The sequence below is a fragment of the Dama dama genome, chromosome 29 (assembly GCF_033118175.1).
Source record: "Dama dama isolate Ldn47 chromosome 29, ASM3311817v1, whole genome shotgun sequence".
NCBI lineage: Eukaryota > Metazoa > Chordata > Mammalia > Artiodactyla > Cervidae > Dama > Dama dama.
In genome coordinates this window covers 53,835,295-53,849,626 of record NC_083709.1, presented here as the reverse complement: position 1 = coordinate 53,849,626, position 14,332 = coordinate 53,835,295, and the positions used below count along the sequence as shown (strand labels likewise).

Sequence of the window (14,332 nt, the reverse complement as noted above, 5' to 3'; positions counted from 1 at the left end):
TTTTTATTAGGTAGTCATAATTTCATAATAGCTGTTTGGATATATAAACATGTCTATATAATTTTTTAAACATGTAAATAAAAGATAGTAGTTTACTACATCTGTTTGAATTCATATAACTCAAAACATTACCAAAACATTTATTTTAAAAATCAGTAAAATTGTTTAACACACTAGAAAAATTTAGGGGTGTGTGTACATAAACATTTTCAAGCTTGCTTTATGAAAAAAAAGAGTGCAATTTCTATCCAAGTGTTCAGAATGACTTTCAAAAATAGAAAAAAGAAGGTAGCACTGCTTTGTAATACAGCATTAATTAATACTGACTTACCCTGGAACACTGAAGAAAGATCCTTTGTTATCACATATGGTAAACATATTTAAAAATTAATACTCCATTTCTATGAATAAAACATAGAAAATAGACTTTATTTTCTTAGAATAACTTGTTACCATGAAAAACTGCATTCATTCTGCAGATATTACTGACATCACACATTATTACTTTAAAAATATTTATGATACTTGAAGTTCAAAAGGAAACCCACAAGACCTGTCCTCCTCCCAGTACATTCACTGAATGCAGATTTAAGTGAGCACATCTCATTTGATTGTGCCCTTTATTTGTATACTTTAAAATGACTACAATATAGTACATTTGTATTTTTAACTGGTACCAAAGTTAAGATGTATGATCTAGGTAAAACCAGCAGCCTGTACTTCTAGTAACAGTTGTCATATGCAAAAAAGAAAAAAAAAAAAAAAAAGCCCTGAGTCAGTATTTTTTGCAAAAGTTATGAAAAAGAGTGCTCTGAAGTCATTTTATAACTTATGAAATGGTTAAGATTGTCCAGTATTATTTTGTTTTCATTTTGATTGAAGAGAGGTATGGCTTTTGTTTAGTTAATCCGATTCAGATCATTGCTTAATACTCAATTTCATTTAAGTCCTCAGAATATCCTGATGATTGCTGACTTTGATCTTCCATTTCTGTCAGGAAAGACAAACAGACAATATAGTTTTCTCTATTTTTAATGTAGAAAATACTGAATTTGCATTCTTATGATTTGAAACTACTGCAAATTCCCTTTTCAGTCAAACTTAAATAATTTGAAAAAATACTGTTACCTGCACAGGATCCTGCTTGAAATTTAACATCATCAATGGCAGTATCACTTCTTAGTGACATTCCCCGAATGGCTTCAAAAATTATCTGAAAAATAATGAAATATGAGTTTAGAAATAGAGTCATCCTGCTAAAACAATGCTGGTCAGAGGCAGATCTAGGCTGTGTGGGTTTGGAAGCTTAGATTGTTCTCAGGGGCCCACTTTCAGGAAAAGAATACAAAATCACCAATTCAAATTTAGGTACAAAAGAGAATACTTATTTGGAATGTAAAGAAATTCACAACAAATTACTGGAGCCTTGGAAATTTGAGTTCCTTTCTTCTGAGACCTCTTTAGGCAATTTCCCAGAAATGTTCACAAAGAAATGCCTCTCGGTGGTGACCTGTTTTCCCTTGCTATCTAGAATATTCTACTCCTGCCACTCACAGGCCCTGTGGAAGTGAAGGGCCCAGGAGCTTAAGCTTCCGTAGTCTCTCCCTAAATCTACCTTTGTACTAGTTCTAGGTGGGAGAATTAAAACAACAGATGAGACCCAAGTATGAGCAGCACTGTATAATAGTTAAATTTACCAAAAAGACAGTGGTTCACTGATCATGTTAAATACCATAACATCCAAGACACAGCCCAAGAAAAAGAGGAAACCAGTTTCACGACTTTAGATCCTAGAAGAAAATAACTGATCAAATATTCAGGTTCTAGGGAAAATATATTATCAGCTCTAAAACCACTCTAATAATAGCTAATAAACCATGGAATACTCCAGGGAGGCTTGTAGGTAATGAAAATTATCCAGAAGACACACTTGCTCTACTAATTTTATGAGCAAATTATTCCCCATTGGACTAGTTCATGATTTAAATTAAATAAACAATATAAAGTGGATAAATAATAAGCATATGAAACTATCTTGAATTTAATGACTCAAAGAAGCTTCAACAACAGTAACGTGGCAAGATAACATTAATAGAAATTCTAAAAATATAACCCTAAACAAGAATTCAAGTAAATGGTAAGAAGAGGAAAAAGTGTTCTAATATATCTAGATAGGAGGATATATGAATGTAGTTAATAACTGTTTTGGTTTTCTGGACAACAATGAAATCTGTTTTTTAACCTCCAACTCTGCAATGGAAGTACAACAGAAAAATCACACGATGGAATTATATTCTGAATAGTCTGTGATTGGGCCATAACCTTGATTTCATACAACTCTTTCCTTTGAATTTCCTAAATATCTGAGTGATAACCATTTTATAGCATTATCATTTCCCCTTTGTATTATTCCCCTATTTGTATTTGTAAAAATTCTATTAAATAATTGTGGTTATTTTAGAATTAGATAAAAATGTAACTTTTTCTTTCAGTTTAAGTGTATTTTATTTTCAAATGGTTACTAAGTCATTGTGCATGCATGCTAAATCACTTCAGTCCTGTCTGATGCTGTGCAACCCTATGGACTGTAGCCTGCCAGGCTCCTCTGTCCATTGGATTCTCCAGGCAAGAATCCTGGAGTGTGTTGCCATGCCCTTCTACAAGGAATCTTCCTGACCCAGGGACCGAACCTGCATCTCTATCTCCTGCATTGGTAGGCGGGGTTCTTTACCACTAGCGCCACCTGGGAAGCTCAAGTCATTAGGACATAAATACTTACAGTTTTGACTCAACTACTTGATAAAGGGAACATTAGCTATCTTTTGGTCCAGGGGCACCAGGAAAAAATTTATTGAGATTAAGGGCACATGAGCAAGAAAATTTGAAGACCCGGTCTTAGTTCAGTACCCAGCACATAATAATTCCTACTAAATGTCAGGCAGTATAATGAACAACATGAATGATAGAAATATTTCACTGAGCTGAGAATTTGTCTAACACTCTCTTTCAATGACATCAAAGGATAAGAAATCAGGAGGAAAACACCTGAGAGCAAAGGAGGAAAGGTAAGCAAGGAATTCAAAGGAAATAAAATCATTCTGTGTTTTTGATCAACAGTGAGTCAGCTTCTGCTTAGCACTTTAATAAATCCCTTAGGAAAGGACATGATTAAAATTTTGCTACTTGATACATTTTTTTCTACAAAGAAAATTTGATGACTGGAATATCATCCAGAGGCCACCCAGATACTTCTCCTATATCAGGGGTCTCCAACCTCCAAGCGGCAGACTAATACCTCCTGTCATTTTCTTTTTTTTTTAAATTGGAGACTCATTACTTTACAATATTGTAGTGGTTTTTGCCATACATTGACATGACCCAGCCGTGGGTGCACATGTGTTCCCCATCCTGAACCCCCCTTCCTCTCCCCTCCCCATCCCATCCCTCAGGGTCATCCCAGTGCACCAGCCCTGAGCACCCTGTCTCATGCATCCAACCTGGACTGGCGATCTGTTTCACATATGATAATATACATATTTCAATGCTGGCAGATCAGTGGTGGCATTAGATTAGAAATTAAGTGCACAATAAATGTGCTTGAATCATCCCGAAATTATCCCCTGTCCCCCCATCTGTGAAAAAAATTTCTTCCATAAAACTGGTCCCTGGTATCAAAAAGGTTGGGGACTGCTACCCTACAGGATAAATCACAAATGGCAGCAGCACTGCAGTATTCTAAAAATCATCTATACCTGACCACTCTCTCTGATGATGTACAGATTGACTTGACTTCTCTAGTTCTCTGCATTTTCCTGATTGCCTGGCTCATAGCCTACTGTCCACTTGACATACCCACTTTGGATGTCTAGTAAGATCAAAACCTATGTGTGTTAAAAACAATAGTAACTGTTAATTTGCCTCCTGCATAAGCTGCCCTCCCTCTTCCAGGTCTGTTCCACTAAGGTCTTCCTCATCTCAATAAATAGCAACTCCATTCTAGCAGTTGCTCAGGCCAAAACTTTGGTATCATCCTGGCTCCTCTCTTTCACTCAAACCCCACTTTCCACAAGGAAGGCAGTCCTGTGGGCTTTCTGATGACATCTCATCTCTGCTGCACAGCCCCGCCCACCATGTCTGTTGCCAGGCCCACTGCAGTAGCTCCCAAAGTCTCCTCGCCCACCACCACACCACCACAGTCTGTAGTATGGAGTAAGGAGCTCCATGTATAGCTAGAATGATCATTTAAAAGTATAAATCAGAACATACTACCTTAAAAGCCTCTAATGGTTTCTTATTGCTCCTGAAATAAATTTCAAACTGTACCATGTGATCCAAGGCCTTTCATGAGTATTTCCTGATACTTCTTTGACCTCATTACCTGATCAGCTTGACTTATTCTTTTTCATAGCACTTACTATCACTTGATGTTACATTATATATTTTTGTTTCACATTTTCTACCTCTCCCCCGCAACTAGAACGCAAACTTAAAAAGTGTAAGAACTGTATGCTGTGTTCATTGCAGTATCCTCAGCACTTAGAAAGAGTAAATGGTCAATAAATACTTACTGAAAAGAGATATTTTGGCCTGAGCTCCTATAGTAGCTCAGTCTGATAACTGATATAGCTATTGAGAATACCAGGTCTGCCATGGTTATAAAGACCAGAAAGATTTGGGAAAGAACATATTTTTAGAAACAATTATATCTTTTTTTATAGTTTGGTACTTTAAAGTTTATAAAACCCTTTCACAAACATCATCTCATTTGACTGTGACTTTAGTGATGTCAGCATGGCAGGCATTATCATCCCATTTTGAAAATGTATTAACAGGCTTCCCTGGTGGCTCAGATGGTAAAGAATCTGCCTGCAGTGCAACAGACCAGGGTTCAGTCCCTGGGATGGGAAGATCCCCTGGAGAAGGGAACGCCTACCCACTCCACTATACATGCCTGGAGAATTCCATGGACAGAAGAGCCTGACAGGCTGCAGTCCAAGGGGTTGCAAAGAGTTGGACATGAATGAGCAACTAACACAAACAGTCTCAGAGGGACTGACATTCCTCCAAGATCACCCAGTGCTTGTGACATCCAGGGCAATGAGTGTATGTTGGGATTTCTATGGCAGGAGGGAGTGTAAAACAGGGACTTAGGGATGCAAACATTGGAACCAGTTAAATCTGGGACTGAGTTCTCACTCTGCAACTTACCAGCTGGACATTTGGTTTTCCCTATCTTTAAAGAAGAGCTACAAGATCAGCTGAAAGAACTTATGCACAGCTCTTAGCACTGTGAGTACTCGGCACATAGAAGATGACCATTTGCACATGGGTGTCTGCGTGTTTTATTAGACACTAAGATGTTTTGGAGAAACTAGTTCATCCTGGTCTCCAGATAGTCATTTGGGATTCCTGAGGGAATCAGAAAATCAAGAAGAGCATTCCTCATGGCAGATTCATATCTGTTTCATTCTAAGCCTAAAGGAATGATATAGAATCTTTTTTCCCAAATTGGGAGCCAAAAATCTTTCAGGTCATTCTTTACCCTTTGAGCTCAAATATCCCAAGATGCCACCCCAGGTGCCTCACTACTTTGTGCTCAACAAGTCACCTGGCAAGTCTAGTATATGCAAGGACCTATACCCAGGGCTCAGATGCTGTGAAGTCACCTGCTCCACAGATTTCAAATTCTAGAGCTCTTGTGCATCAGCACCGTTTGGGGGTTTTAGAAAACATCAATGCTCAGGCTCTGCCTGAGAGACTCAGATTTGTTCCATCTGTGACACAGGTTCTCCATCTTTAGAATGCTCCAGAATCACCACAATTCTTGTTAAGACAGATTTCAGGGCCCTAAGCCCCAGAGTTTCTGGTTCAGTAGCTCCGAGGCAGGGCCTGAGAGTGTGCATTGCAGGTGAGTTTCATTTTAGATGAACATACATTTCAGGGGTTGCTGCTGGTGTCAGGACCACACCTTGAGAATCTTTGAATAGTGTGAGTACCCTGATAACCTAAAAAAATTAATCCATCATCTCTGAATGGTGATCAGTGATATAAGGAAGTTCGTGAGTGATCCATTTTCTTTCTGTAAGCAGACATTAAATCACTATCAAAATTATTCCTGGGGCTACATATTTTCCTTTACTAAATGTTGAGATAGTTTTATCCACACCAAGATAATGGGACATCCTTGAAGAGTGGCGCATCTTCCCTCTGTCGTTTGTTCTTAGCAATAGCAGCCTAGATGGCACTGCAGCCTGGCCATTCCTATTTAGATCTGTAGAAAACCAATTTTGATTAAGGGGTGGCATAAAATAATGTCTTTATTTTGGATACTTCTTCCTAGGAAGACTTGCTTAAGCCAAGCAGCCAGTGGTTAATATTAAGGGGTGCTCTGGTCCAGAAGAAAGGATAAGGAGGAAGTAGGGCTTTTAGCTGAAGGTCACTCCTGGAATTCCATACAGCAATTTCAGGAATAGTCAAGGGTCTAATGTTATCTGCCCTGAGCTTTCTGGAGCTTTGACTCATGGTAGGCAGGTAAAGGCTTCCTTGCTAGTTCAGCGGTAAAGAACCTGTCTGCCAATGGCAGGAGACATGGGTTCCATTCCTGAGTCTGGAAGATTCCCTGGAGAATGAATGGCAACCCACTCCAGATTCTTGCCTGGAAAATCCGATGGACAGAGGAACCTGGCAGGCTACAGGCCATCAGAGCCACAAAAGAGTCAAACATGACTTAGTGACTAAAGAAAAACAACCGGCAGGTAAAGTCATAAGCTTTTACGAGGCTGCTGCTGACTTCTAGGCTAATTGGCTGCTTGATCTCACCCACTGGAATTGAAAAGGCTCCTTCTTATTGCTGCTCAGATTCCCTTATAATTGGGATCCTGCAGGAAGGAAGTCTTCTACTGCCTCAAGGCAGGCCCAGGACATAGGATCAAGATTCAGTTTCTTCTGCATCAGTGCAGACAGAGGCTTAAAAATGTACACTGGATCATGTACTCTGTTAAATAGAAGCTTACAACAGCAGCCCTTGCATGTGGCTAATGATGAGTGAAAGATGCAGCTGCAACAACTAATTAGGTAATACCAGGTTTAGAAGAAAGAGAAGCTCTGTTTTGGAGGTTTTCAGGACACAGAATGTAACTGACACTCAAAATGTACCAACATGAAAATAGCTATGGTTTCACTATTGAGTTGCGAAAATTACTCTATGTACAAATACCCAAAGCTTTCTCTTTCTAATTCCCCTTTCACTGCTTAGGTTCAATCAATATAGACTAATTATGTTTACTCTTAAACAAGTACTGCCTCTGTCTTTGACCCCGAAAAAGAACAAAGCAGTCTTGATGGTAGCAAGAAAAAGAAAGAGCATCAGAAGCGTACAGGCACGTTTCCCATCATTTGGTTCTCGTCTCCCTTGGCTCACCTGGTGCTGCCTCTCACAGCTGTATTCAATCAGCGCCCGTAGCCAGGAGATGCTCTGTTCACCTCTTCTTCTCCACAAGAGAGACTCTTCACTGTCGCCTTCCTTTTTCAGATAAACATTCAGGAGGCCGGTCCCTGCTCCATACATGTGGTAGAAAAAGGTCAAGCACTGTTTTCCAGTGACTCCTCGTAGAGGCCTGGATGAGAGTCGTGCTTTTTGTCCATATACCAAGTGGGAAGCCTCTATGTACATGTAGTAGCCTTGAGAGCAATGCAACATCAGGTATTGTTAAAAAGGACACATCATATTCTCTTCTAACATATATACATATTCAGATTATTTTCCATTATAGATTATTACAATATATTAAATACTGTTCCCTGTGTTATATGTTAAATCCCTGTTGCTTATCTATTCTATGTATAGCAGTTTGTATCTGTTAACCCCATACTCTGAATTTATTCTGCCCCTCATTTCCCTTTTGAGTACTTTTCTGGAAACAAATTAGAGTCAATGAACGACTTGACTACAGTACTGAGAAAGGAGTTCATAATTTTGGAGAATGTGTATAATCCAAGAAAGATAAATATGCTACAAGATTTTGACCATCAAAATAAGTGTTTTCATGTAATAATTTATAATTCAGTTTAATATACAGGAGGTAATTAATATACTAGTATTGTGCCACTGAGGTGGTAATTAACATGAGAATTTATCCTACTAATCCATGGACAATATTTTGAACTTCCATCATTGGTTTAGGGGAATGGTCGGGTAGATGAGGTTCAAGTCTTGGTTCTAATAGTTATTGTCTGTGTGACTGTGATCTAATGGATTATCCCGTCTGAACCTATGTTCAATTAAAAAAATTTGTTTTTGTTCAGTTGCTAGGTTATGTCTGACTCTTTGCAACCCCATGAACTGCAGCATTCCAGGCTTCTCTGTTCTTCACTATCTCCCTGAGTTTAAAACTAATGGTTAATAAACCTGGGCTATAGAGTTGTGAGAATTAAATAATGTGTGTGACATATGTCCACATGTAATATGTATTCAAATATGTTTTCTGCCCTGCTTTCCTGAGATTTTTCTGTGACACTTCTTGAAAATATAATTGTACAATATTTCAGTTCAGTTCAGTTGCTCTTTGCTACCCCATAGACTATAGCACACCAGGCTTCCCTGTTCTTCACCAACTCCCAGAGTTTGCTCAAACTCATGTCCATTGAGTCAATGATGTCATTCAACCTTCTCATCCCCTGCTGTCCCCTTCTCCTCCCGCCTTCAATCTTTCCCAGCATCAGGGTCTTTTCCAATGAGTCAGTTCTTCACATCAGGTGGCCCAAGTATTGGAGTTTCTGCTTCAGCATCAGTCCTTCCAATGAATATTCAGGATTGACTGGTTTGATCTCCTTGCAGTCCAAGGGACTCTCAAGAGTCTTCTCCAACACTACAGTTCAAAACCATCAATTCTTTGGCACTCAGCTTTCTTTACAGTCCAACTCTCACATCCTTACATGACTACTGAAAAAACCACAGCTTTGACTAAGCGGACCTTTGTTGGCAAAGTAATGTCTCTGCTTTTCAATATGTTGTCTAGGTTTGTCATAGCTTTTCTTCCAAGGAGCAAGAATCTTTTAATTTCATGGCTGCAGTCACCATGTGCAGTGATTTTGGAGCCCAAGAAAATAAAGTCTCTCACTGCTTCCATTATTTCCCCATCTATTTGCCATGAAGTGATGGGACCAGATGCTATGATCTTAGTTTTCTGAATGTTGAGCTTTAAGCCAACTTTTTCACTCTCCTTTTTCACTTTCATCAAGAGGCTCTTTAGTTCTTCTTCGCTTTCTGCCATAAGCATGGTGTCACCTGCGTATCTGAGGTTATTGATACTTCTCCCAGCAATCTTGATTCCAGATTGTGCTTCACCTAGCCTGGCATTTCGCATGATGTACCCTGAATATAAGTTAAATAAGCAGGGTGACAATATATACCCTTGATGTACTCCTTTCCCAATTTGGAACCAGTTTTAACTGTTGCTGCTTGACCTGCATACAGATTTCTCAGGAGACAGGTAAGGTGGTCTGGTAGTCCCATCTCTAAGAGTTTTCCACAGTTTATTGTGATCCATACAGTCTACAATATTTAATGTTATTATGACATTTAACATATTTTATATCTTATACTTTATACACTATATACTGTATGTTAATTATATAACACTTTACATTTGTATTTTCCTTTGGAGCCTGTCTCCACTGGCTCCAACAGTCAATTATGTGCCTTCTGTTGGTAGGTCCAAATGGCTTCACTCTGGTAGTTTGAAATGGTCTACAATGGAAGTATTCATACTACAGAAATGGGACATAACTACAAGTCAGCCCCCCCCCCCCCATAAAAAATAGAGCTGGTTGGTGTTAAATAATTACCATGAAGCCACTAAAATAAGCAATATAATAATAGTAATTTCCAGAATAATACACCCATACTATAATTCTATGTACCTCTGGCTCATGTTTAAAAAAAGCCATGAACTCTATATAAATAGTTCTTAACCTTCCCTCATTTGATGAAAAATTTATATCTCTTCAACCTGAAAAAATATGCATAAATTTTTATATCCAGTTGCATCCTCTTCTTTGCCAATATTGACTTTTTTACATACATGATGTAAAAATTTTTTACATAGTGTTATCTCTCTATTATTTCACATGGAAATTAATGGCTGCACTGAAGGAAAAAAAGAGTTCCCAAATATTGCATGCAAAGAAAATGGCTTCTAGAGCATCTTTAAAGTTTCAAGTTTAGTCAGTGAAGTCTATTAATTTCTCAAAAGGCAATGCTTGAGACACCCCAACCAGAATTGATCAGAGGCTCCATCCTTGCTCCTTCAAGGCATTCCTCCTTTTCCTTTCCCTCATTTCCACAGATCTGAGAATCCAACGGTCTATTATAAGGGTGGGAGAAAAAGTCCTGCCCCATTTGGTCTTATCAAATCTTGCGCACTGTGCAAGCCCTCCCTCAGTGTTTCACTCAGCAAAGTTACTACCCTGCAAAACTGGGCAATCGGTCATGGGCTTTGTCAACCAGTCATCCACATGACCTCCTCTAAACTTCTGGGATACTGTTGCATGTCTGCTGTGCTCACCAGTGACATCCTCATGACTAAAAGCAAGGGTCAGTCTTCAGTTCTTGTCCTTCTTGCCATTAGTAGCCCTGGACACAGTGGATCACTCCTGCCTCCTAGAAGGACTTTCTCATTTGGTTTGCAGGACGCTGACCTCTCCTGGTTTTTCTCCCACTTCTCTGGTCACTCCTTTGCTGGTTCACCTTTTCTTCTCTGACCTCTTGATCTTGGAGTGCTCCAAGACCCAGTGTTTGAATCTCTCCATTCTCGCTCACTTCTTTGGTGATCTCATCTTGTTTCAAGGCTTGAAATACCATATGTGTTGTTATATCTCAAATTTTAATTTCCAACCTCTTTCCTAAAATCCAGACTTGTTATTGAAAGTTCCTAATGGACATCTCCTCTTATTGTGAAGTAGATATCTCAAACTGAACTTGGTCAAAACTACACTCCTAACAGCCTCACTCTAAAGCTCACCCCGCCCTTTTTAGTTGTTCAGGCCCCAAACCTGGCCATTCTTTATATCCTCTCACTCTTCACAACCAGATGGTCAGGAAATTCTGTTGGTTCTACCTTCAGAATATGTCCAGAATCCAATCACTTCTCTCCTTTCCACCTCCAATGCTACCTCCCAATCTGAGCCAGTATTATTTCTGACTTGGATTAATTCAACACCTCCCAACAAGTCTGCCTGCTTTTAAGCTAGTTCTCTGCAATCTAATCTGAACACAGCATCCATAGTAAACTTTCTAAAACAATAGCTAAATTTTACCATTCCTCTGTTCAAAACCCTCCAGTAGCTCAGCATTTCACTCCAAGTAAGAGCTGAACGCCTGACAACATACACGGCTCTACATAACTCCCGCTCATTCTCCTCCCTCTCTGATTCCTACCACCTTTCTCCTCACTCGCTCTGAGTCTCGAGGACACACTTGAGCTCTATACCATTCCTGGAATGTAGTAAGTTTGCTACCACCCCAGGGCCTTTGCATGTGCTAATCTCTGCCTACAGTGGCTTTTCTCTCAAATAGTCTCACGTCTCACTCTCTCACCTCTAAGTCTTTGCCCAGATATTACCTTTTCTATTAGGTCTATTCTGACTACACTGTTTCAAATAGCAATCCCCCCTCCTCTGGTACTCTTCTTTCTCTATACCCTAATTTATTATTTTCCATACCATTTAATTGCCTGTTAACATATTATATAACATTCCTGTTTTTATGTTTGTCTGTCTCCTTCCTCTAGAACACTCAAAGGCAGAGATATTTCCTTATTTACTTTACTGCTATGCCCCCAGGTCCTAGAGCAGTGTTTGGAACATAGCAGGTGCTCAATAAATATTTGTTGAATGAACAAAAAAGCACAGACCAGTCTGACCATTTCCAGAGCACATGGCTCTACCAAGGTTACTCCAGTTGTGTGAAGATCTTGGCAATGAGACATGTACTTGACTAGGATGCTCCAAAGCAAAGTAGGAACAAGTCCAAATTTTGAAAAAATCACATTTTAAAGAAAATGTTCTCAACCTAGTTCCATACCATCTGACTGTCTTTTTTGTTTTGTTTTTTTTTTTAGCCAAACACACATTCTTTAACTTCATTACCTTCATTCTTTCACTGGCAAGAAAATTGCTACACAAGAAGCACTGGGGTTTTTACACTTCCAGCAATGAAAGAAAATCTTATTGTTCTTTTCTTTAATATTTTCTAACTCAAGCTAGGCTTGAGTTAGAAATACTGATACACAAAATTGATACACAAAACAAATACTGATACACAAAACTCTAACAGAAGGGTGTATTTAATTTAATCCCATGGAAAATAAAGTCAAAACATGAACATGGTTTATCACCTACTATGCACAAAGGTGTTCTGTACTAGCCTAAACGTAAATTAGTATAGCACACTGAAAAATATTGCCTCCAAAAATAATTCTTAAGGAAATAAGAAGAAAGTCAAAGGAAAATAACTTTGGTACCTGCCTTCGGGACTCTCAAAAGGTCCACTTGAATCCCAAGAAAAGGATTTTCATCTTAGCTAAAGATGAAACACTTAATGGGAGGGGGAGGCTAGGGGACAGGGAGGCTCCTCTGAAAGATGCTGTCACTGGAAAACTGGAAAGAAAAGAGTATTGTGGGCCTACAACAGGAAGTCTTTTCAGAATGGAAAGAAAGCAATGGGTCCATTATAAGTGAGAGATGACGCAAGAAGTATCTTCCATCTAGCGATGATGGTATGCAATCCCAGTGATGACATATGCTGTCACATGTGATGACATCACATATGTGATGACTAGTGATGACATCACTAGTCGCTCAGTCATGTCCGACTCTTTGTGACCCCAGGACTGTAGCCCACTGGGCTCCTCTGTCCATGGGGATTCTCCAGGCAAGAATACTAGAGTGGGTTGCTATTTTCTTCTCAGGGGATCTTCCCAACCCAGGGATTGAACCCAGGTCTCCCGCATCACAGGTGGATTCTTTACTATCTAAGCCACCAGGGAATCTCAAGTCCTGGTCAAAATCATCTGAGGTCCTGCTAGAGGGGTAAACCTCCAGGATTAACCAACTGAATCTTCCTTTTGTGAGTACAGTGCTCTAATCAGTCAGCCTCAACTGGGTGAAGCATTACTCATGAGTCTCTGGGTCTTGGGTATCAGGCTGAAGCCATTACCTAAGGTTTCTAGTTCCAGAGATCACTGTGTTTAGTACCATGATATATGAAAGGAAAGCTCCTGAACTGTTTGACATGTGTAACTGCTGCTTTTGGAAGAGACGGGGAACAGCCAGGGGAACATTAGTATAATTACACCTTTCTGGGGCACAGGCACCAGTCTACTTTTCTGGAGTAACGTTGACCTTTCTAAAACTCCTTCAGGCTACAGTTTCTGTTTTAAGCCCATACATATATCCCTTTAGGCAATACTGATTTAGACTAATCTAGACCAACATCTATACCTAAAAATATTTGTCCCATATTTGTCAACTGATCAGAATCTGTCTGTCTGATGCCCAGACCAATTATTCCTCTTGATTCCAAATATGTTTTTCTTCTTGACTTGCATGTGACATTTCCTTTCCCCAGAAAAGATCAGAGCTTCATGGAGAGACAGTCGGCCTCACATGTGTTTGGAAAGCAGAGAAAAGCCCTGTGTGTTGACAAGCGTTGCCACATTCCAACTCCAAATGCTGTCTGTCTCAGCAAACAAAAGCTCCCTGGGTGGGAGCCAGGCACCCCAGCGATGAAACCTCAAACTGGCTCATGTGTCCCTGCACATGAAGGAGTCCAGTCTGTGGAAGGGATTATTAACTGGAGAAAACAAATTACTTTCTTTCTGTGGATCACTGTTTAACATTCAAGATAGGGGTTCCAGTGGGTCTACTGGGAGATCAGGGTCCCATCTGTTCTTTGCTCAGCAACTGTGATGTGTTGAGACACAGCAATATTCGTAATTGGGAGCAGTGACGCAGCTGTTCATCTAGCCTTGCGGCCCTCTCTCACCAGGGCCGGGAAGGAGTGGGAGGCCATGTGGAATGAACAGCTAGCTGCTTCATTAAGCCAGAAGACAATTCTTAACAATCAGGGGGAAAAGATATCAATATTTTGGGAAGAACAAGTGCTAAATATGTCTCTCTCTAAAATTATTGTTCTTTATTATATCTTTTAAATGGTTTTTAAAGTGTGTCATAAATGAGTGGTTACTAACTTATTGGGGACAGAGTTTCAACTTGGGAAAACTTTTAACAGTTCTGAGGTGGTGATGGTTACACAAAAGGTATATGTACTTAA

At 39.5% G+C, this 14,332-nt stretch overlaps 1 protein-coding gene across 3 annotated transcripts in view; it reads right to left on the bottom strand.

The window, feature by feature from the left end:
* The window catches only part of MAMDC2 (MAM domain containing 2), a 151,878-nt gene continuing 137,546 nt past the window's right edge, over window positions 1-14,332 (bottom strand). For 2 of the 3 annotated variants that reach the window (XM_061132354.1, XM_061132353.1), the window contains 3 exons: window positions 7,421-7,680; window positions 1,129-1,213; window positions 1-990 (listed from right to left, as the gene is read on the bottom strand). In XM_061132354.1, the coding sequence (XP_060988337.1) occupies window positions 926-990; window positions 1,129-1,213; window positions 7,421-7,680 (410 nt within the window). In that variant the 3' untranslated portion in view covers window positions 1-925. Of the gene's footprint in view, window positions 991-1,128; window positions 1,214-7,420; window positions 7,681-14,332 lie in introns of those variants that run through there. The other variant, XM_061132355.1, reaches the window with a different exon arrangement.